Below are 21,201 nucleotides of genomic sequence, written 5' to 3' on the forward strand. Positions count from 1 at the left end.
ACTTTGATAATAACATAGACTGCACTCTGACATTTAAAAATTCTATTTTACATACAGTCAATCCTGCTTCAATCCCAATACCATACATGGTCCCCTGAGCCCCACCAGGAGTGACCTTTGCGCACAGAGCCAGGAGTAAACCCTGAGTGCCGCAGGGTGTGGAATCATAACTAAATAAATAGAATAATCATTTCTTTTTCTGCCTTTCCTTCTTTCCTCCATTATTACTGTTGCTGCTGGTGGTGCCCCTGCTGCTGTGTCGATGTTGTTGGTGTCGCTGTTGCTGGTGGTGGTATTGATGCTGATGCTATTGATGTTATAGGTGATGCTAATGTGGTGTTGTTGGTGTTGCTGTTGTGATAACTAGGGTCTACACCCATGCCTGGTGGTGGTGCTCCCCAGGCTCTGGGGCACCCACATTCTGCATGGAGCCCACTGAACTTTATGCCCTTTCATTTGGGGTGCTCACACATGTGCTCACCGAGGGACACCCTTCTGGGCCATTGTAGGATAACATGGGGTCTGTCCTTTTAGCCTTGCCGCAGGGAACTTAGTTTACCTTAGAGCAATGGCCTTTCTGTATGGACACAGGAATACAGTTAATAATATGCTTTGTAACTTGGGAGCTGATTGACTCCAATAATATTTACTCCCGGGCATCTGTTTTCTCAACTCAGTTGCCCTTAGTTCCTAACACCCCAAAAGCAGGGTCCCAACAGGGACGGAATGGACCCAGGGCAAGCTGTGAGCTACCCTGGCATCAAAATGGGCCAAGCCAAAGAGCCACAATACTCAACTATAAGTTGAGAGCATGGTCATAGACAAATGCTGTCATGATCCAAAAGTAACAACGAGACTAGGACCCTGCTAGGGTTAGGAAGACTAACCTGGCCTGAGGACTGTGGTCTGGAATATATAGTGAATGTCCTCAGGAAGAAACAAACTTTAACTTAAGTTTATATCTCTTACTGTCCTCATACAGAATGACATTGCTAGAAATATTAGAAGTAAATTTACTATAACTATTTAAACAGATTACTAGCTGAGGAAGGAAGGAAGAGACATACCCTGACACACCCTTGTTTGGACCCCACCCTTGATCGGATCTCCTTAGATGAGATTTTGTTAATCTCCTCTAAATGGTCTTACCCTTCTTTGTTGATTTGTTAATGTTAAACCCACCTTTGTGTCACACCCTATGTAATTTGCTGTATAAACTGAGAGAGACCAAAGGAGAAGACAGAGGCACTAACAGAGACAGAAGAAGAAGACAGAAGAGACAGAGAAGGAGACACACGAGAGGACATGGAAAAAGAACAGAGAAGACACAGAAGCAGAGACAGAGAGAGGTCAGAAGAGACCAGAGGAGAGACTACAGAGACAGAGACAGAGAGACAGACCGAAGAGAGCACAGCAGCACACACAGAAGCAGAGCACAAGGAGGAGCCGTCCCAATCCAGTTCCTTACACAGCGGCTTGAGAACACGAGCGGCGAGCAGCGCGTGCGAGAGAGAGCTGCCCCGAGTGCCCGTGGACAATGGAACCACCCAACACACATCATACATCGCGTCTCCCACTCCCCAGCGTGCCGCCCTTGTGATTTTTACAGGCCATGATGCACCACATTTCATGTATAGGGTTCGCAGGGGTCCCAGCACATTATGCAGTGCCCCCAGTACCTGGCCACAGTGTAGCCAGAAGTGACTAAAGGGCACAGCAGCAGGATCTCAAGTCCCTCTCCTGGCAAAGCTGGGATCGACGCCAATACTCTCTACTTGGATTTTTATTGTCTCTTTTCTCCCGCTTCTCCCCCTCCATCCATTTTCCTCTATAGCAGAGACTTTTCTCCAAGGGGGACACAAGGCCGCATCTGGACACGATTTCATTGTCACACCTGGAAATGCTCCTGCATCTGGTGGGGGCAGGGTAGGGGTGCTCTAACCCAACCCCTGCTGTATGCAGGGCAGCCCCCCACAATGAAGGATGAGGGGAGGGGACCCAAATGTTGGAGCATTATGTGCTGAGAGACCACCTCTGGGGCAGGACCAAGAGCTGCACTTGCACACACATTACCTGGCAGCCCCACAGAGGGGTCCAGAGCCCAGTGGGCAGAGAGCACTGGGGAAGGAGAGCCTGCACTCAGCCTTGCCTTGGGGTTCCACACACAGGCAGTAAAGGAGGAAATGTGGGCAGAGACCATGGATGAGGGACTTGGGGTATGGGTGGCATCACGAGCAGGCAGGGTTCAAGAGGATGAAGCAAGCTTACTGGTGAAAGGGATCCACTGAGGTCCGTGTTTAGGGCCGGAGCCTCAGCCATGTTTCAGTGCTCACTTGGTCTGCGGGGATGCGGGATCACCCCTGTGAGAATAGAATGGACATACTCAGGGAGCCTCCACACTCTGGAGCTAATTTTTTTATTGCTTGGATTTTTCACCTTAGAGGGTTGGGCTGACGTCCTGGAAGGATACAGAACAGGCTGGGGATGGAAGGAGATGCACAAGTGGCAGAGCACATGCCCAGCATGTGCTCACGGACAGAGATGGTGCCAGAAAGTCCCTAAAGTCACTGCCAGTACACAGTGTGGGACCTGGAATTCCTAAACAAGTGGAAACTGTCCTAGGTGTGACATCAGTGATAGAAGTCGCCTAAAACTGTAGGTGTCCAGCTATTCACTGGCACCCCAGAATCCCAGGACACCCCTGAACACGGCACTGGGGCCAAACAAACAGCAGCCCTTGGAATATAGTGACAGTGATCAAGTAATCTCACCCCCGGGAAATATCTCTTCTCTCCAAGCCTCTTTAGAGCTGGGCCCTGAGGCATCTTGGCATGTCTGGTCAGAGACCAAAACTCAAAGACCCCCCAGCAGTGACCTCCACTTCCAGTCTAAAGACCCCCACAGTGCTTCCACTTCTCATGTTTTTTCAATGATTCCATAATCAAACAACAGGCATGAGTGCCGCCATGCCCACCTTTAACTGTGATCCAGGAATGGACTGGGGTGTGGGTGGAGATGGTTCAGCAGGGGGACAGGCCACAGGGAGACACTTGTCCGCAGAGAGATTCATGGGCACCAAGTGAGAAGCACTCCCCAAACTCCACTGCCCACAATTAGCAGGTGAAAGTGAAAAATCACAGGTGTTGCAGAACCCTATAAAGCTGCACTCAGGCAGTGGTGGGGAGAGAGACCTGTGCCCCGGCAGTGGCACCACCGTTTCCATCAGTGTCTTGGCAAACAATAAAACGATACATTATAAATGCATAAGATAGGTCTTACCCTTTGCCCACAGCTAACCCAAATAATAGAACCATAAACAGAGGAAACCATGAATTAATATAGGAGCAAAGTGGCACCAGAAAAGGGAACACTCAGAAAGTCCCCCAGCCACTGGTACGAGGCTATCTGGCAAACGGCCCTTCACCTAAGAAAGGAATGTGGACTCCTGGTCAAGCTCCTGGGAGGGCAGCTCCCGCCCAGCACCCTTTGGTTCAAGGCACTTGCTACAATGCTGATAAAGAAACCGTCTCTCCTCCCTTCGGGCCACTCGAGGGGTGGGGCTTGCAAGCCCTCCCTTCTCACTGTTCTGCAGGGGGTTCTCTCCTGCTCCTTTTCCCATATAGCCCATATTCGGTTCACCTCCGCTCTAATAAATTGTCCTGGAGGAGGGGATGGTGGGTGTACCCTGAGAGGGAAGAGTGTTTCCACCTGAATTGCCAGCACGGGCTGCGGCCACTCTTGACCTGAATAGGAGTGAGCGCACTAGAAAGTGGATGAACACAGAATTGTCCATGATGAGCCGGAAAGGATTGTTCATGACAAGACAGGTTTGAGTCTTGGATCAGGTATTGGATAATGTGAGAACACGCAGGAGTCTGGCCAAGGACAAGACTTTAGTTTTCATCTTAGCCCATGGTAAAACATGGCTTTCTTGAGAGTCTCACTTTGAGCTAGTTTCTGAGGACATGTAGCCATGTAGAGAGGGCTTCCTGTCTGTCATCTGTCTACTGCCCAGACACACCACTGCAAAGTGAGATATTTGACAAAAAACAGAACCGAAAAGTATATGCGCACAGCAAGCTCACCCACACAACTAAAACTCAAGGACACGAAAGTGAGCCCACGAGAGGAGAGTGCGTGCAGAATAACTGTTCATCCACTCCCAAAAGGCTCCCAGGCTCTCAGCCATGCTGAAAATATCTGTGACACCAGGGAACAGGAGGTCTCTGAGGTCACTGCCCTCAGCTGGTTTTGTCCTGTGGGGAGAGACTCCCCATAAGAACAGGCTGCATCTTGCCAGAGGCAATATCAGAAAAATCACAAAGAACAAGAAATCAGCGTATCTTTGCATTGGCAGTGTACAGTCGACAGGTGGTGCCAGAGCTGTTCTCTGAGGGCTCAGTCTGTGCCTAGGTGGAGAGAGAACATTCCCACAATACACAGGTCTCTTTTTTAAATTTTTTTTTCCTTTTGGGTCACACCCGGCGATGCACAGGGGTTACTCCTGGCTCTGCACTCAGGAATTATTCCTGGCGGTGCTCAGGGGACCATAAGGGGTGCTGGGAATCAAACCCGATTTAGCCGCGTGCAAGGCAAACGCCCTACCCGCTGTGCTCCAGCCCCCTACACAGGCCTCTTTAATGAGCAACTCAACATGAGTCACATTCCACTGACCTCCCATGGACAATGGCCCCAGGGCCATGATGAAGGCCCGGGCAAAGGTCCAAGCAGGTGACTCTTGGCAGAGGCGACTCTCAGTAGAGAGGGTAGATCTGGTAGACTTGGGCTGAGGGAGTTCTCAAAGAACAGAGGGGTGTGGGGTGGAGAGATAGTACAGCAGGTAGGGCTAGGGCATTCGCCTTGCAGGTAGCCAAGCCGAGTTCCCTCTCTAGCATTCCATATCATTCCCTGAGCACCAGCAGTAGTCATTCCCGAGTACAGAGCTAGGGTAAGCCCTGAGCAAGGCCGGGTATGTCCCAGAAACAAAAAAACTAAAAAAAAAAAAAAAAAAGACAGAGAGGTGGGGAGAGTTACAAGAGCCTGATTGGCCAATAATTGGGGGGAGTTTGGAATAATTTTGGATTGGGTGAGAAGGAACCAGAAGAGAGAAAAATAAAGGGCAATTGGCACTGGGAAGTCTGGCAGACCTTTGGACTCCAATTCGACAGCGCAGAGCTGGTGCTGCCACCCAGCACTGGTGTTACAGGCCCTATCTGTGGTCCCATGGGGAAATCTTTGAAAACAGAGGGATGGGGGGAAGCAATTGGTGGAGGGTAGATGAGACCTTCTTCCACCCAAGGTAAAAAAAAAAAGGAACTGTCAGATCTCAGAATCTGAGAGAGCACTGGAGTGTGAGCAGCTACATGAAGTGGCAGTGAGTTCAGAGTCCTGCTGACCCACAGCAATAACTCCTTATTCTCTGCCACATATATGCTATATAAGTACCTCCACATTAGGGTTATCAGCACTGTGCTGTGTTCTACATGAGTTAGAGATCATTAGAAGACTGAATATGCACAGCTATGCCACGAGGAAGGATCCCCATCACTATTTGTCAGAAGGGAAACTGAGGCACACAGGCATGAAAAAGCTTCCTCAGTCCCCACACAGGCAGTAAGGCATCCTGGCTTTCTCCCCATTCTGGACTCCTCCTTCAGTGCTCCCCTTCACTCCCACACCCACCCAGACGCCCCAGACCTGTCTCTAATACCTGCTCCTGCTTCAGAAGGAGCAGGTATTAGAGACCCTCAGGCTTCCCAGGGTCCCACCATGGGGACAGACCAGAACCAGACTCTCCAAGTGTGCCCTGGCAGCCTGCAGAGGGCTGGGCTCCCGGTGACTCGTGACTCAGCAGAGCAGGAGACAGGAGCACGGAGGAGGGGGAGCAGGAGGCCAGCCCAGGCACCATGAGTGCTGGAAACGGGGACGGTCCAGGGCCCAGGCTGAGCTGGACCCATCTCACGGGGCATTTCTGCTGCATGCTCATTCCTGAACGCGTGTGGGTGTGCTGGAAATCAGCCTGCTGAGACAGAACCACTGAGGCGAAGGTCCTGGGGCTGCCGGGCCCAGTGGCTCAGACTCACCCAGAGAAGCTGCAGGACACAGCTGCCCTCTCTGCCTGACCTCTACGCCAGCCCAGCTCTTATGCAGGTACCACCACTGACAGCTTGGCTGAGAACTAGAGCCCAGGAAAACAAAATATGCCAATTTCAGGATAATGAGTGAGAAGAGACAGATGTTGACATAAGAGCAGTGAACAAAGGCTTCAAATCCTCAGTCTCTGTAGCAGATAAGTTTCTCCCCCATCGGCATGAAAAGTTTTATGCTGAGTGAAATGAGTCAGAAAGAGAGAGACAGACATAGAAAGATTGCACTCATCTATGGTATATAGAATAACAGAGTGGGAGACTAACACCCAAGAATGGTACAAACAAGTACCAGGAGGTTGACTCCACGGCTTGGAGGCTGGCCTCACATTCTGGGGAAAGGGCAACTCAGAGAAGGGAATCACCAAGTATAATGTAGTCGAAGGCCATTCGGGAGAAGGGAGTTGCGGGCTGAATGAGGGCTAGAGACTGAGCACAGCGGCCACTCAACACCTTTATTGCAAACCACAGCGGCTAATTAGAGAGAGAGAGCAGAAGGGAATGCCCTGCCACAGTGGCAGGGTGGGGTGGGGGGAGATGGGACTGGGGAGGGTGGGAGGGATGCTGGGTTTACTGGTGGTGGAGAATGGGCACTGGTGAAGGGATGGGTTCCCGAACTTTGTATGAGGGAAGCATAAGCACAAAAGTGTATAAATCTGTAAATGTGCCCTCACGGTGATTCACTAATTAAAAATAAATAAATAAATTATAAAAAAAAAAGTTTCTCCCCCAAAACTGACTCAGTGTGATGAGAAGTGGGAGGAGAGCCCAACTGTGCCCCTCCAGTGGCCGCTGGTCCCACACCCACCACCCCACTGCTCCCTATCACTCTCCAGCTGCACTGAGCAGGGGAGGGGAGCAGGGGGACTCCCCCCTGTGACCCCATGTGTGCCTCTACTGACCCTCATCCTTTGATCAGATCCCTGGACATGGTGGAAATAAACCAGCCCCCCTCTGCAAGAGAGAGCTGGGGTAACTGGGAGACAGTCCCCAACACAGATGACAAGAGAACCCATTCCTAGGGACCCATTCATGTTCAAATCCCAGCCCTGCATGGTCTGGGGGACCTGAGTGCTGCCCCACACAGTGCTGGGATGGCTGCAGAGTTTTCTGGCATGCGCAGTGGACACTGTCCCTGTCTGTTCCCCCACCATCCTTCCAGGTCCCCCTGCACCAGCGCCAGCAGCACCCACACCTGAACTAAGGCCTCAGCTGCTCTGCCCTGAGCTGGGAATTGAGCCGGAAAAGGGTTTTAGACTTGTCCCTGTGACTCAGGAAAGGAAGAGCCACAGAGCACAGCCCGGAGAGGCCAGAGGACGAGGGAGCAGCAGGGCTTGGGCTGGCTTCTGAGCTGAGCTATTATTCTCCTCCCAGCCTCCTATTCCTTAGCTTGGAAAAAAATAAAATAGAGTTGGTGGTTCTTCTACCATATAAAATTACTTAAAAATTTACTTTTGGTGGTGCCAGGAATCAAATGCAATGATTACAATATGCAGCCCATGGACCACTAAGCACAGCACCCCGACTGAAAGATCCAGCAATGGGCTGATTCTGGGATGCAGGAAAGCCGGATGTTTGCAAGTCTCCATCCAGAATGTTGCCCTGGTTCTGTCCACATCCCCTGAAGGCCTCTTCTGCTTTTCAGCTTCACACCAAGGAAACATCAGGGAGAGGACGGAACATAAAAGAAACAAAGAAGCAGCAAGATCAGGGAAGGTGAGCCTGAATTCCTCCAGGTGTGGGAACGCAGCCAGAGACTTGGGCTGCAATGGAAGGAGAGTATCGAAAATGACGCAGGAAACCGATCCCACGGATGAGCACATAGCCCCGGGGTGCACAAGCCCCAGCTGGAACCTGGAGGACAACTCCCACACCCTGTGTCTCATCCCCTCCACCCCGCTCTCAGCAGGACCGCCAGATTCTTCCAAATAGTCCGGCTCCTCTTTGCCCTGAGACACAGCAGAGCTGCCTCGTGTCACCCCCAGTCCAGGTGCAGAGATATTGCCCCAAGCACTGGACCCCAGGGCCCAGGGGAGCAGCCGCGTCCTGACTGCTCCCGAGGGGCTCTACGGTGATATCACGCACCCACAGTCCTCGGAGTCTACTGGGCCCCATCTATGACAGCATTGAGAGACAGCCCCTACCTTCCTCCCATGAGACTGTCACCCCACGACCAACCTCAATCCCTACATCTACACACAGGCTTTGGACACCAGACCTTGACCATGTCCAGTTAACAACAGATCATCTAGGAAGGAAGTCCTGGGGCCCAAGATGCCCACACAGCCACAGACTGAGCGCCAACAGCTGTGTGAGGCCAGAGAGGGCTGAGCCCCAACCCAGAACTCCAGAGCCCCCAAAGTGGAGTACTAGACACAGTTTCAGACATACATGCTCAGAACCACACTGTCCTGGGCAGCGAGACACGAGAGAGCAGCAAGAGTCCAGGTCCTGATGGGCACAGCTGCCTCGCGTCCCTGAGAAGAGCCTCTTGCAAGGCAGGGGAGCAGATGGAGCTCCCCCATGGGGACCCAAGTCCAGGGCCTGGCCACTCACACACTCAGCCCTGCACAGCCAAGCGTTTCCCTGGGCGGATGGGGAGAAACGCCCCACAAAGAGGCCGCACTGCCCAGTACCCCATAAGGCCTTCTGTCCTGGGGTCCCCAGGAAAATGAAGGTGGCCACACAATCCCACCCACTGTCCCCCATCTCTCAGCCCAGCACTTCCCATCAGTCTTGGGAAACAGCAACTCCGGCCAGAGTCCGGGGACCCAGAGAAAGAAGACAGGACACGGAAGACGGAGGGAGGCTTTACTGGGGAGCAGCAGGGCGGGGCACCCCCACAGGAAGCCGCCCTGGTCTCTAGGGCAGCTAGGACACAGGCCCCCTCCCCACATGGAGCAGAGGCAGGGGCTCCAGCTGGAAGGAACCATGAAGCCAGTCAGGGAGAGGGGAAAGGAGGAGAAATCACAACGGGGTGACTCTGGGGTGCAGGAGACCCTGGATTCCACAAGCCTCCACACAGAAGTAACAGATCTGCCCCCTCTGCCTCCTTCCTCGCGGCGCCTACTTGTTGCCCCATAGCGCCATCTTGGCATACACGGGGCTGGGGCGGTAGCGGCTGGACTTCATGTAGGCAGAGATCCTCTTCAGGCCCTACAAGGGGAGGGAAGCCAGATTAGGTCAAGGTGCGGTGCAATCACCCCACACACGGAGTGCGGACTGTGAGGCCAGCCAAGGGCCAAATGACACTATTTCTGGGATGCCCCAAATCCGACCAATGTTTCTGCCAACACAGTTAGACTCTGCACCATGCAGGAGCCTGAAATCACCACAGGACAAGAGGCAGACTAAAATCAACATTCACCCCAAAAGAGAGGCTCAACAAGCAGCTTATACGAGAAACTGAGGCACTCAGGCATGAAGCTACTTCCTCAGTCCCCACACAGGCAGGAAAGCAGCTTAGCTCTCTCCCCATTCTGGACTCTTCCTACAGTGCTCCCCTCCACTCCCTCAGGGTCCCAACGCTATCTTTCATACCCGCTCCTGCTTCAGGAGCAAGAGGCTGGGGGGGATATCAGGTAAGGCACCTCAAAACGGGTCATGAAGTCCTTTAGGTTCTGGAAGGGATCCAGACAGGTGGGTACAAACAGGCGGTTCTGGTCAAGAACATCATAGGCCAGAAAATCCACGTAGGTGAGCTGTAGAGACGCCAGGAAGAGTGAGCCCCAGAGCCCAAGTTCAGGATGCGTGACCATGCCCTTCACCCCGCATCAGTGTTACCTTCTCCCCTGCAAACCAGGGCCTCTTGCCCAGACACTGCGAGTACTGCTTCATCTTCTCAGGAAGCCCTTCTACGTACTCCGGTTTCAGCTTCTCCTGTGACACAAACCAGGTCCCGGTGTGGGTGTCTCCTGACTCCCCGCGGCCATACACAGGTGAGTGGCATGTCCCCCAGGCGCTGACGTCATCTACCCATGAGCACCCCCTGCCCGGGTGAGTCAATGGGGTGGCAGTCCACTGTCCCTTCACCTGTCACCCCACCCTTCCAAATGTCCAAACTCCCCTTCAGGTCAGACCCAGAAGGCCACAGGATACTGACCAGCTGGTCCTGTGGGGCAGAAGCACAGAACTAACTAGGTAGGAGAGCCGTGAGTCCCCGTGAGGACAATGAACAGGGATGCCAAGCTAGCCTGCTGAGGAGGTGAGAGTCTGCGGAGAAGGCAGAGGAACCAGGGCTCGCAGCTGACCCCGACCTGTCACGGAAGTCATGTGCCCCTCACTAGGGGGCTAGTGAGAGGTCCTGTAAGCACAGGCTCAGCCCCGGGAGCACTTGGCCTTTGATCAGAGGACACTGAGTCCACTTTCACTGGACGATCTAACACATGGAAATCAGTCTGCAAACCATTGGGAAATTCTGGGTGATCTAGAGCTCAAAGGAAGTCACCAAGGAAGGCCAGTCTCCACAAGACAAGTTCACCACCTCTCCAGTCAAAGCCGACCCAGCACGGTGCTGAGGTGTGAGCATGGCAGAACGGACTCACAAAGTCAGGGCTGTAGCACACCCGGGCCATTTGCATGCGTGTGTCCATAGTCTGGTTCTCCACAACATCCACACGAATCTTCTCCTCTTCCGTCTCCCCACCTGCAGACACACCACACACTCCCCTCAGCACCCCAGGCCAGCCCGGGCACCCCACCTGTCCCCTGTGCGAGCCCGCCCCACCAACACTCACACAGGTTGTGCTTGCGAGCCAAGTATCGAAGGATGGCGTTGCTCTGGGTGATCTTGTGAGGCCCATCAATTAAGTAGGGCAGCTGAAAGGCAACAGGGCACATCACGGGGTCCCCAGGCTCCCCGGCACCCCACCTTCCCCACAGGGACCCGACCCTCCAGTGCCTAGCCAGGGTAGGCACAAAGTTAACCCATCAGAGGACTGAATGAGCTGGAGCCCAGCACCAGGGAGAGGCAGGGCAGCACCCCGGAAACTCAGGGGGGCAGAGGCACCAGGCCCTGATGGGACAGGAGAAGGCGCACCCCTCACACATCCCACACCCCCACACCCCACCAGGCCCTGAACCTACGTTGGGGAAGTCGAGGCCCAGCTTGAATTTCTCATTCAGCCACTGGCTTCTGTCATAGTCGGGAGCTGTGTGGAGAAGATAGAGTGAGAACAGACTCCCCAGTGCCCACCCCTCACTTCAGGGAGCTACAGTTAAATCAGTGTCATGACCCCAGAAGCAGGGGATTTGTAATCTGAGCCAAGTCTCACATTCCAGTTTAGAGGGAAACCAGCAGGCAGAAGAACCTGAAACCACCAGGGAAAGGTTTAGGCAGGATTGAGGCAAAGCCCTAGGTGGAAGCCATCCAAACTTCAGTTTGAGATGTAGCAATCTCACCGGCCCTGCCTTGAAAGCAAGCAGCACCCTCAGAGGGGTGAGGGTGCGGCAGCCTGTCTCATGGCGAGGGAGACAGAGGGACAGGAGGCCAGCACTGGAGTCCTCATGAGGATCTGCAGAACTCAGAGATACACAAGGCCCTGGCCATTACCGTCGCCCATCCCGTACTTCTTCTCCTCGTACTTGGTGTCCGTGTATTCCAGGAGCAGGCGGATGGCGTGAGCCAGCTGGGAAAACGGCCACAGTCAGACAAGGGGAACCCCGACCCCAGGTGATCTCTATACACACCCCCAGCCTTCCCTCTCACACCAGCCACCACACACACATACACACCACACACACACACACATACACACCACACACACACACACACACACACACACACACACACACACACACCCTAAGGGGTGGCCTGGGTCCCAGCAGGCCCTAGAAGGAACCACATTACAACACACCCCAGCACCCAGCACCTCCCACATGTCCCCTTCCATGACCCCCAGACCCTCACTCACCCCCCGAAGGTCCCAGTACCCCAAGGTCATAACCATGGTGCAGGTTCTGTCTTGGAGCAGACGGCTCTGCTGAGCTGGGCTCTGGCTTTATGCGCTGAGCAGGGCTGGGGCGTGGCCAGAGCTCAGAGCCATCCCCACCCCTCCCACCCCCACACCCCATCCCCCTGGTTCACACCCCTTCCTGCCCCTGAGAGGAGGGACCACAGAGGCCCAGACACAGCACAGGCAGGAGAGGTGCCACTGAACCTTCCAGCCTAGAGTCCGGACTGGCTCTGGCACCCTGACACTCATGCCACCTGTGCCCTCACGCACTGCCCCTGCCCACCCTGGCCCCTCCATAGTGTAAAGTAGCACTTCCTCCTCCCTCCCTTTGCCTGGTCAGGATACCTGACCACATCCAGATGCACCACCACCCTCTGGGGCTCAGCCAGCTGCTGCCCAGAGCCCTCCCTGCTGCTTGAACCTTGCCTCAGCAGCCAGCAGGCTGCAGGATTACGTAAGAGCACCAGGTAAGGGCACCCCCAGGGTTCTAGAACCTTCCTCTCAACTGGATGGAGATCTTCCCAGAGGATCCATGCTGAGGGGGACGTGAAGGTCATAGGACATGCCACAGACCTTGGATTCACCCCTCAGAACCAATGCAAGGAATCAGCTATTCTTGGTTTGGCTTTTTTAGGAATAAAATGTTACTGCCCCATTGCCAGCAGAGTGTCAGCCTTCACTACCACTGTTTCTAGGAACTTCCCTCTTTTCCTTGGGGAGGGGCTCCCAAGCCATGCTCAGGAGTTCTGGAGCCCCTAACTCTCCGGCCACATGATGCTGGTCGTGCTTGGGAAGGGCATGTGTGTGGGGTTGGAATCAGGTGGCTGCATTCAAGGCTGTACCTAAACCCTGCACCATCTCCCGGACCTCGGCCCCATCTCCCCACATACCCCCAACTCAACTAACTTCTCCTATGAAGGATGCTCAGTCTGTTCAGGCCACTGACTCGTCACATTCCGTATAAAGAAAAGCCAGTGGCAGAGAGACATGTGACCACCACCCCTGCTCACCGGAGACCGAGTGAGGCTACGAGAGTGCTGAGTCTCAGCCCAGAGCTCCGGACGCCCAAGAGGGCTGCACTAGACTCACAATTTCAGACATGCATGATCAGAGTCCCTCGCTGGGCAGTGGGCCCTAAGGGGACCCCAGAGTCCAGGCCCTGATGGCACAGCAGCCTGGACAGGGCTCCTAGAGCCTCTGGGAGGAGACTAGGGTCCCCCACACTGGGAAAAGCCTCACACCAAGGAGAGAAGGAGCCGGGGTTCCTCTGCTCACTCACACACTCAGCCCCGCACAAATAAGGGGAAAGGACCACCCCACACAGAGGTCGCCCTTCCCAGCACCCGTAGGCACTCCCTGGTTTGGGGACCATCAGAACACAAAGGTGGCCATGTTGTCCCCTAATCCCTCAGCCCAGCACCTCCTGACTGTCATGAGAAACAGCAGCTCTAGGACCCAGAGGAAGAAGACAGACAGACAGACAGGCAGAGGGAGGGAAGCTTTACTGGGGAGCAGTGGGGCTGGGCTCACACGGGCAGGGAGAACATGGAAATGAGAACATTGGGAGGGAAGTGGTGACCAGGGACATCGGGATGACGCAGTGGCTCCAGGAGTCCCCAGGAGCCAGTCAGCTCGCAGCTCCTGAAGATTACTTGTTGCCCCACACGGCAACCTTGGTATAAATGGGGTGCGGCCGGAAGCGGGGGGACTGCATGTAGGCGGAGATCTTCTTCAGGCCCTGCATGGGAGAGAGAAGGTCGGTGTCAGCCAGGCCAGCAGCTCCTCTGGCAGAGCCTTGGACACACAACCTGCACTGTGGGGGCAATGGACATGGCAGGAGACGGCCGTCCTGCTCGCCAGCACCTCCTGCCAATGTTCCAAATTTTCTAGAACAAATATCTTACTCAGACTACACTAGCAGTTCCACAAGGCTCAGTGCTTTAATCCACTAGAATTATGAGACAGCCTTAGAATCCATCACCCGGTGCTGGAGCGATAGTAGGTAGGGCATTTGCCTTGCATGTGGCCGACCCGGGTTTGATCCCCGGCATCCCCATATGGTTCCCCCAGCACTGCAGGGGAGTAATTCCTGAGTGCAGAGCCAGGAGTAACCCCTGATCATAGCTGGGTGTGATCCAAAAAGAAAAAAAAACCCACCACCCTGCAATCAGCTTTATCAGAAGGGAAACTGAGGCACGCAGACATGAAGCAGCTTCCTCAGTCCCCACACAGGCAGGAAAGCAGCCTGTCTCTCTCTTCCCATTCTGAACTCTTCCTACAGTGTTCCCCTCCACTCCCCCTCAGGGGCTCCAGCCCCATCTTTCACACTGGTTCCTGCTTCAGAAGGAGGTACCAGGCTTCCCAGGGTCCCACTGTGGGAACAAAGCAGAACCAGACGCTCCGAGTGTGCCAGGGCAGCCTGCAGAGGACCTGGCTCCTCATGACTCAGCAGAGTAGGAGACAGGAGCACAGGAGGAAGGAGGAAGGAGGCGAGAGGCCAGGTGACATGAGTGCTGGGAACAGGGACGGACCAGGGACTGGGCTGGGTGGAGTCTTCCCACAACCTGTCAGTTGAGAGCCTCTCGCCAAGGACCCTCTGGGTGCTGGAACCCAGAGCACAGCACCCCTGGTCAAAGGATTCCCACTGGGGGGCCTTGTTGAGACCTGCCAGGTCCAAAGCTAGGGGACACCCATGTCTCCCATCACTACTACAGCCTTGCCGAATCCCCAAGTGATTCGCCCGAACAGGCCCAGGAAAGAGAACAGAAGATTCCTCACAGTGGGGCGGGATGGAGGCAGACTGAAGGCCAGGAACGGGACAGCTGGAAACTCTGTCCCTGTATGCAGAGCCCCGGGCTGGTCCCCACCCTCCCACACACCTGCACACACGCCACTAAAGCCCGAGTGCTCATTCTCTGAACTCGGTCTCTGACGACTTAAACAGACATTGCTCCCTTGAGCGGGGGGAGCAAGGGGAGCAGTAGGAGAGCCCAGCGGGGCCCTCACTGGTCCCACAGCAACAGCCACGCGCTCCCTGTCACTCTGCAGCGACACTGAGCCCAGGAGGGGCTCCAGGCTGTTCCCCTCTGTGCCTCCCATGTGCCTGTCATGGAGCCTCATCCCCAGATCCCTGTACATGCTGGAAATAAACCAGCCCCCTCTGCAAGAGAGAGTCGGGCTAACTGGGGTCAGAATGCAAGAGAGAGAGAGAGAAGAAAAGCACCTGTCATAGACATAGAGAGAGCCAGGCTGCGGGGGTGGTGGTGAATGGAGGCAAACTGGGGACACTGGTGCTGGGAAAGGTATACACTGGTGGAGGGATGGGTGTTGGAACATTGTATGACTGAATCCAGAACAGTTTTGTAAGGGTCTATCACACAGTGATTCAATTAAAAAAATGTATAAAAATAAATAAATAAATCAGGGATTCTAAGTGCACATGTTGAACGTATAGAAAACTAGGCAGAATGAATACTGGTCCAATGTATAGAATTGATCCTTTTACTCTTTTTAATACCAAATATTATATGTTAGAATATTAGAATATTTTAAATTTTCTAATCCTATTGAACATTGTCACAACAATAAAAGTTATGAAATAGAAAAAAGGAAAAAGAATGTAAGAGGGACAAAGGGAAAGAAAGTTCCCTGACTCTTATCCTGAGACAAACCCTTCTCAGGGGGATCCTTCATGTGTTTACATCCCAGAAGTAACTCTTGCTCTGGGAATCACAGCTATGCCCAGTTATCTGATGACTGCAGAATTTTCTAGAATGAGACGAAGTACTGCCTGAGCCTTAGATACAAGCCTTCCCTGTATTTCTTCCCCCTCTTCCAGCTACATGCCCACTCCTGGACCATCTGCTCAACACTGCCTAAGGTTGCACATCAGGCTAGAAAGGACCTGGGCATATAAGCTTCTGCCTAGCAACAACACTTGAGGCCAGGGATCCCAGCATTGCCGAGTAATCATCTTCCAACCTCAGGTTCCTTATCTGTAACACAGAGGTGTAATTCTTCTACTGTGGAAAATTGTTGAGAGATTAAACGTGACATAATCTAGGCATGATGATGGCCCGGATTCTGGCTTAAGCGAGTCCACAGGCAAGCTAGTGTATGCCCATTCTGTCCTTAGGATGCATCTCCAGCACAGGAAACACAAGGGGGAGGAGACGGCCATGCGTCCGAGGAGGCTCATGGCATCACCTGCACGCGGCTGATGAAGTCCTGAAGGTTGGAGAACGCATCCAGGCATGTGGGCTCAAATACACGGTGCAGGTCAAGGACGTCATAAGCCAGGAAGTCCACGTACGTGAGCTGCAGAGACGCGGGGAGGAGTGAGTGCCCCCACTCATCTGGGAAACCCAACAGCCTCCATGGCCCAGACAACCCCTTTACCTTGTCCCCTGCAAACCAGGGCCTCTTCCCCAGAAACTGTGAGAACTGCTTCAGCGTATCGGGGAGTCCCTTCAAGTAGCCCGGCTTCAGCTTCTCCTGAGACACAGAGCAGCTGTCAACTCACCCCTGCTCCCTGGGCAAGTGTCACCTGCCCCCAAGGAGTGGCAGAGGGCAAGCAGTGTGTACCAAACTATACCCAGTGGGGGCCAGCTCTGATACCAACCACTGTGATATCAGAGTCCTATGGGTCCCCCCATCTGTGAGTCCTATGGGGTGGTGGGATACCCACATCCCTGTGTCCCTGATCTGTCACTCCCTCTCCCATAACCCAGGGGTCCATGAGCACCTGGCCAGCTCTGAGGATTTCAGGGAGAAACCAAGAGTGATAATAACTCAAAAGTCCTGGAGAAGAAGCCATGACCTAGCTGTGATGGAGAGAAAAATGAGTGCATACAGGCAAGTGCTCAGAGGACTGACACGTGGGCTTCGTATTCAGGCGCCCCAGGATTCAATTCCAGCACCTCTGAGGAAGAATCTCCAAGCACTGAGCACAGACTAGCCTCCATGCTCTGCTGGGTTTGGCCCAGAAACTAAAACAAAAATACATAAATACATAAATAAATAAATAAAAAGAAGGGTTCCAAGGCGGTTTGGAGAGATGAGAACTTGTAAGGCTGGGAGGAATTAGTGACACAAAAGGCTATGGCTCACTATGCACAGTCCACTGGGCAAACGTGGTGGGTCCGTCCTGGTTCGGGGAGCCAGCACTCGCCTCACAGGTAAGCACTGAGGAAATGAGGGCAGAGTCCTGGCTGCTACTGGGTGAACTGAGTCTGTTTCCACTGATGCACTAGGGCACATGAAGGAGAGTATGCTGATCGTTACGGAAACTTCAGGTATATCAGTGGCTCCTGAAGTTCCAGTGACCAAAAAACTGCAGAGATGCCACAGGAATCTGAGATCCCATGAAAGCCCCGTCCAGCCCAGCAGGAGAAACTCACAAAGTCAGGGCTGTAGCACACCCGAGCCAGATCATTTGCGGTGTCCATGGCCTGGTTCTCCAGGATGTCCACACGAATCTTCTCCTCTTCCGTCTCCCCACCTGCAGACACACCACACACTCCCCTCAGCACCCCAGGCCAGCCCGGGCACCCCACCTGTCCCCTGTGCGTGCCTGCACCACCAACACTCACACAGGTTGTGCTTGCGAGCCAGGTAGCGAAGGATGGCATTGCTCTGGGTGATCTTGTGAGGCCCATCAATTAAGTAGGGCAGCTGAAAGGCAACAGGGCACATCACGGGGTCCCCAGGCTCCCTGGGACCCTACCTTCCCCTGGACCCGGCCCTCCAGTGTCTGGCCGGGGTGGGCACAAAGTTAACCCGTCAGAGGACTGAATGAGCTGGAGCCCAGCACCAGGGAGAGGCTGGGCAGCACCCCGAAAACTCAGGGGGCCAGAGGCACCAGGTCCTGATGCTCTCAGCTGGGACAGAAGGCACACCCCTCACACATCCCACACCCCCAAACCCAGTCAGGTCCTGCACCTACATTGGGGAAGTCAAAGCCCAACTTGAATTTTTCATCCAGCCACTGGCTTCTGTCATAGTCGGGAGCTGTGTGGAGAAGATGGAGTGAGGACAGATCTCCCCAAAGCCCAGCCATATTCCGGGATGAACAAATGCATGAGCCCGGCCCTGCAAACCTCTGGGTCTGGACTCTCACCAAGACTCTCATTGCAGTTTGAGGGGAAGACACTGAGAAGGCTCGGGGAGGTCTGCTCAGGTGACCCAAAAAGAGCCCATCCCATCACTGCTCAGGAGGCCGGGAGCCCCTGTCAGCTTCGCCTGGAGGGACAAGCAGCACCCAGCAGGGGCTGAGGGAAAGGGGTCACCCCAGCCCTCACCCCTCAGAGGGGCCCGGGGGCATGGGGTGTGGCACCATGTCAGCACGGGGCGGGCAGAACTGGAGCAGGCCCGGATGGCATTACCGTCACCCATGGAGTACAGCTTTTCCACATAGTTGGAGTCTGTGTATTCCAGGAGCAGGCGGATGGCGTGAGCCAGCTGGGAGAGATGCGGGGGAGAAGGCTGACATGCGAATCCTGACTCATCTGGGACAAGCTCATCTCCAGTCAACTTCGGGCCTCCCCTGCCCGCCCCTCCACTGGACACACAAACGGGCCCTCCTCCCCAGCACCCGTGCAGAACAGTCCCCAGCGGCTCAGCACTTCCCCGCGGACGCCGCCATCCCCCGTCCCCGCAGACCGCTCGCTTACCCCGCGAATGTCCCAGTAACCCAAGGTCACGGTCATGGCTGGCGCTTTGTGGACTTTGAGCCTGGCACTGGCCTAGAGCCCCTGAAACTCCAGCCGGAAGCCCGCTGCGGGGCGGGGCCTGGTGTACCCTGTCTACCCCGCCCCCTGGGCCTCCCCACCCCGCCCGCCACGGCACGCCACGCCACGCCCCTTGGTATGCCCTTCCCCTTGGATCCCGCCCCGCCCCTGGGCCGTCTCGCCCCGCCCACTTGCCCCGCCCTTAGTATGCCCCGCCCCAAGTATCCCCGCCCCTTGGTATGCTCCGCCCCCAGGTCCGTCCCATCTCCAACTTCTCGTTCTCTTGCGCTACTGCGAGTCCTACCCCGGATTCGGCCTTTGGGGCGTCGCCCAGACTGAGGACAACCGCTCGAGGCTTGGCAGCCGAGCTGCCCGCACTCCGAGCGCCGCTGCCTGGGGCTGCCGCGATCTGAGCGCCCGGTGCCAGCCGCCTGGCGCTCCCCGCCCCTACCCTGAGCCCAGCGAGGGCCCGAGGCCCGGCAGTGCTCTCGCAGGGCTGTACTGAGCTGCTTGCTGAGTCCTGGGTTCCAGGAGTCCCAGACTCCTGAGAGAAGACCAGCACCAAGTCTTGGTGCCTCACAGATGGGGGGTTTAAAGCCGCTCCTAGCACAGGAAGAACGTTGTCTCATGCAGGCGCTCACAGCCCAGACACAGCATGGGGTAGTTGCTGGGGCGGAAGGGGGAAATGCTCACCACAGTATAGGAGCAAGACCATGAAATGTGGTCCCAGTGTTACCCCTCATAAACTGAGCATGTCCCCATTTTTCTCTCCATCTGGGTAAGAAAGACAAGCTATGCAAATATTGACATTCTGGGCTAAGGTTGAGTCTGTAACCAGAACCAGGCTCCTCAGAGAGAGGACATCTTGGCTGTCCTATCAGCTGGATGACCTTCCATCTGCAGGACAGGTGGCCCAGGAAGAGCTCAGACTTCAGGGGTCCTGACTGAGTGACTCATGCCCAGTGCCTCTCACCACCCCTCCAGCCCTCCCTCCCCAACCCACCACAGGAACATGCTGGCCCCGAGCAAAGGAAGATGGGGACCAGTTTTCTGAGGTGCAGGAGACCTTGTTGCTGCAGTGTGTGGACAAAGTGGTGAGCACTCCCCGCTGGAACAAGCCCGGGTAGGTCCAGCAGCTGTTGGCCACCCTCGGGTTCATGGATGTGAGCCCTCGACCAGCTCTGGCCCATGTGTGCTTTAGGGTGTGGAGGGTGTCTCAGGTGCCCGCTGTGCCCAGGGGTCAGAGTCCTCCCCACCAGTATCTGTGAAGGCAGGATCTGTTCAAACTGGGAGCAGGGCCCAGATGATCCATGATGCCTTTCCCTACTTCAAAGAGGAGTACAAAGGTGAGTGGAAAGATGAAAGTCGAAGAAGGGAATTGAACAGCACCTGATGAGTCAAAGGTGAAGGTGTGTGATCTAGAAAATGGTTTTATTTGTTTTTTGGGACTGGCACTGCTCATGAATCACTGCTGAAGGGCTTGAGGGACCACTTACGGTACCAGGGATACAACCAGGTTGTACACATGCAAGGCAAGCGCCCTACCTGCTGTACTACCACTCTAGTGTTTGTTTGTTTGTTTGTTTCTCTTTTCTTTACTTTTGGGCCACACCCAGCAGTGTTCAGGCCTTACTACTGGCTCTGCATTCAGGGCTCAGTCCTGGCAGGCTCAAGGAACCATATGGGGTCTGGGAATTGAACCCCAGTTGGCCACACGCAAGACAAGCGCCCTGCCTGCTGCAGTATTACATCAGCCCAGAAAATTTATTTATAGTCCACTCCCTCTCTCTTAGGATAGCAGGGGTAGAGCAGGGTTGAACAAAATTTCAAACCACCTGTGCCTGTGGAGTGCGGGGTGAGGAGCACCCAGACTTTACCTATTTCCTTTGAACCCTAGAAGTCTGCATCACTGCTTCCTCAGAGAGCAGTCACTGAGGATAGGCAGGTGTGCTTTGGGGCTCCTTTGCGGCCAGGGCCTGCCTCTGCCCAAGGACCTTGGTGGATTCCCAGCTCGGTGAGGGCCCAGTGATCCCCACTGCTGGCCTTTAGTTAGATCTTTTACAATACATTCAGGGTTGGTCCCTCAGCAATGACATGTTTGCTGGGAACACAGCCGTGGTTTGAGTGTTCCGAGGGTGACTTTCCTCCCTCGCCCTGAGCAGAATCCTCTCCCAGTAGGAGCCGTGTTCACATGCTGCGTCCATTCCAAGATTCCTTATTGCAGCAACAGGCACTGATCCTGCCTCAGAGCCAACACGAGTAGGTCATCTGACCACTACAGACCGGAAGTCGGGGTGTGGGCCGGGGTGCAGGGGGCACTAGGAGGGAGAGATGTTGACAACACAGGTGCATTTGCCTATGTCCACACAGAGG

The 21,201-nt window shown here is 54.7% G+C and overlaps 2 protein-coding genes across 3 annotated transcripts; both read right to left on the minus strand.

Moving 5' to 3' along the window:
• Positions 1 to 8,956: 8,956 nt before the first annotated feature.
• LOC101545806 (glutathione S-transferase Mu 2-like) lies at positions 8,957 to 12,144 on the minus strand. Its single transcript, XM_004620064.2, has 8 exons — positions 12,059 to 12,144; positions 11,698 to 11,773; positions 11,232 to 11,296; positions 10,883 to 10,964; positions 10,691 to 10,791; positions 9,930 to 10,025; positions 9,737 to 9,847; positions 8,957 to 9,302 (listed from the first exon to the last, which is right to left on the minus strand). Exons 1-8 carry the CDS (start codon positions 12,092 to 12,094, stop codon positions 9,213 to 9,215), a joined length of 657 nt encoding a protein of 218 aa, XP_004620121.1. The 5' UTR covers positions 12,095 to 12,144; the 3' UTR covers positions 8,957 to 9,212.
• Positions 12,145 to 13,585: 1,441 nt separating this feature from the next.
• LOC101545361 (glutathione S-transferase Mu 1-like) lies at positions 13,586 to 18,930 on the minus strand. 2 transcript variants are annotated; one of them, XM_004620062.2, is made up of 8 exons: positions 18,772 to 18,930; positions 18,484 to 18,559; positions 18,045 to 18,109; positions 17,692 to 17,773; positions 17,500 to 17,600; positions 16,499 to 16,594; positions 16,307 to 16,417; positions 13,586 to 13,838 (listed from the first exon to the last, which is right to left on the minus strand). In XM_004620062.2, the coding sequence occupies exons 1-8, from the start codon at positions 18,805 to 18,807 to the stop codon at positions 13,749 to 13,751; spliced, it is 657 nt and encodes a 218-aa protein (XP_004620119.1). In that variant the 5' UTR covers positions 18,808 to 18,930; the 3' UTR covers positions 13,586 to 13,748. The 2 variants fall into 2 exon arrangements, with proteins under 2 accessions (XP_004620119.1, XP_054994677.1); XM_055138702.1 differs by lacking the exon at positions 16,499 to 16,594.
• Between the last annotated feature and the right edge of the window lie 2,271 nt (positions 18,931 to 21,201).

Source organism: Sorex araneus, chromosome 5 (genome assembly GCF_027595985.1).
Source record: "Sorex araneus isolate mSorAra2 chromosome 5, mSorAra2.pri, whole genome shotgun sequence".
Classification (NCBI taxonomy): Eukaryota; Metazoa; Chordata; class Mammalia; order Eulipotyphla; family Soricidae; genus Sorex; species Sorex araneus.

What these genes read in the sequence shown, in the direction of transcription:
- LOC101545806 (XM_004620064.2), bottom strand. Translation starts at nt 12,094, where the DNA reads ATGGTTATGACCTTGGGGTACTGGGACCTTCGGGGG. An exon ending in GGTACTGGGACCTTCGGGGG is followed by an intron (nt 11,774 to 12,058) that starts GTGAGTGAGGGT and finishes CCGTTTTCCCAG; the next exon opens with CTGGCTCACGCCATCCGCCT. An exon ending in ACTTCATGACCCGTTTTGAG is followed by an intron (nt 9,303 to 9,736) that starts GTGCCTTACCTG and finishes CTCCCCTTGTAG; the next exon opens with GGCCTGAAGAGGATCTCTGC.
- LOC101545361 (XM_004620062.2), bottom strand. Translation starts at nt 18,807, where the DNA reads ATGACCGTGACCTTGGGTTACTGGGACATTCGCGGG. An exon ending in GGCTCGCAAGCACAACCTGT is followed by an intron (nt 17,601 to 17,691) that starts GTGAGTGTTGGT and finishes GTGTGTCTGCAG; the next exon opens with GTGGGGAGACGGAAGAGGAG. An exon ending in TGTGCTACAGCCCTGACTTT is followed by an intron (nt 16,595 to 17,499) that starts GTGAGTTTCTCC and finishes TCTGTGTCTCAG; the next exon opens with GAGAAGCTGAAGCCGGGCTA.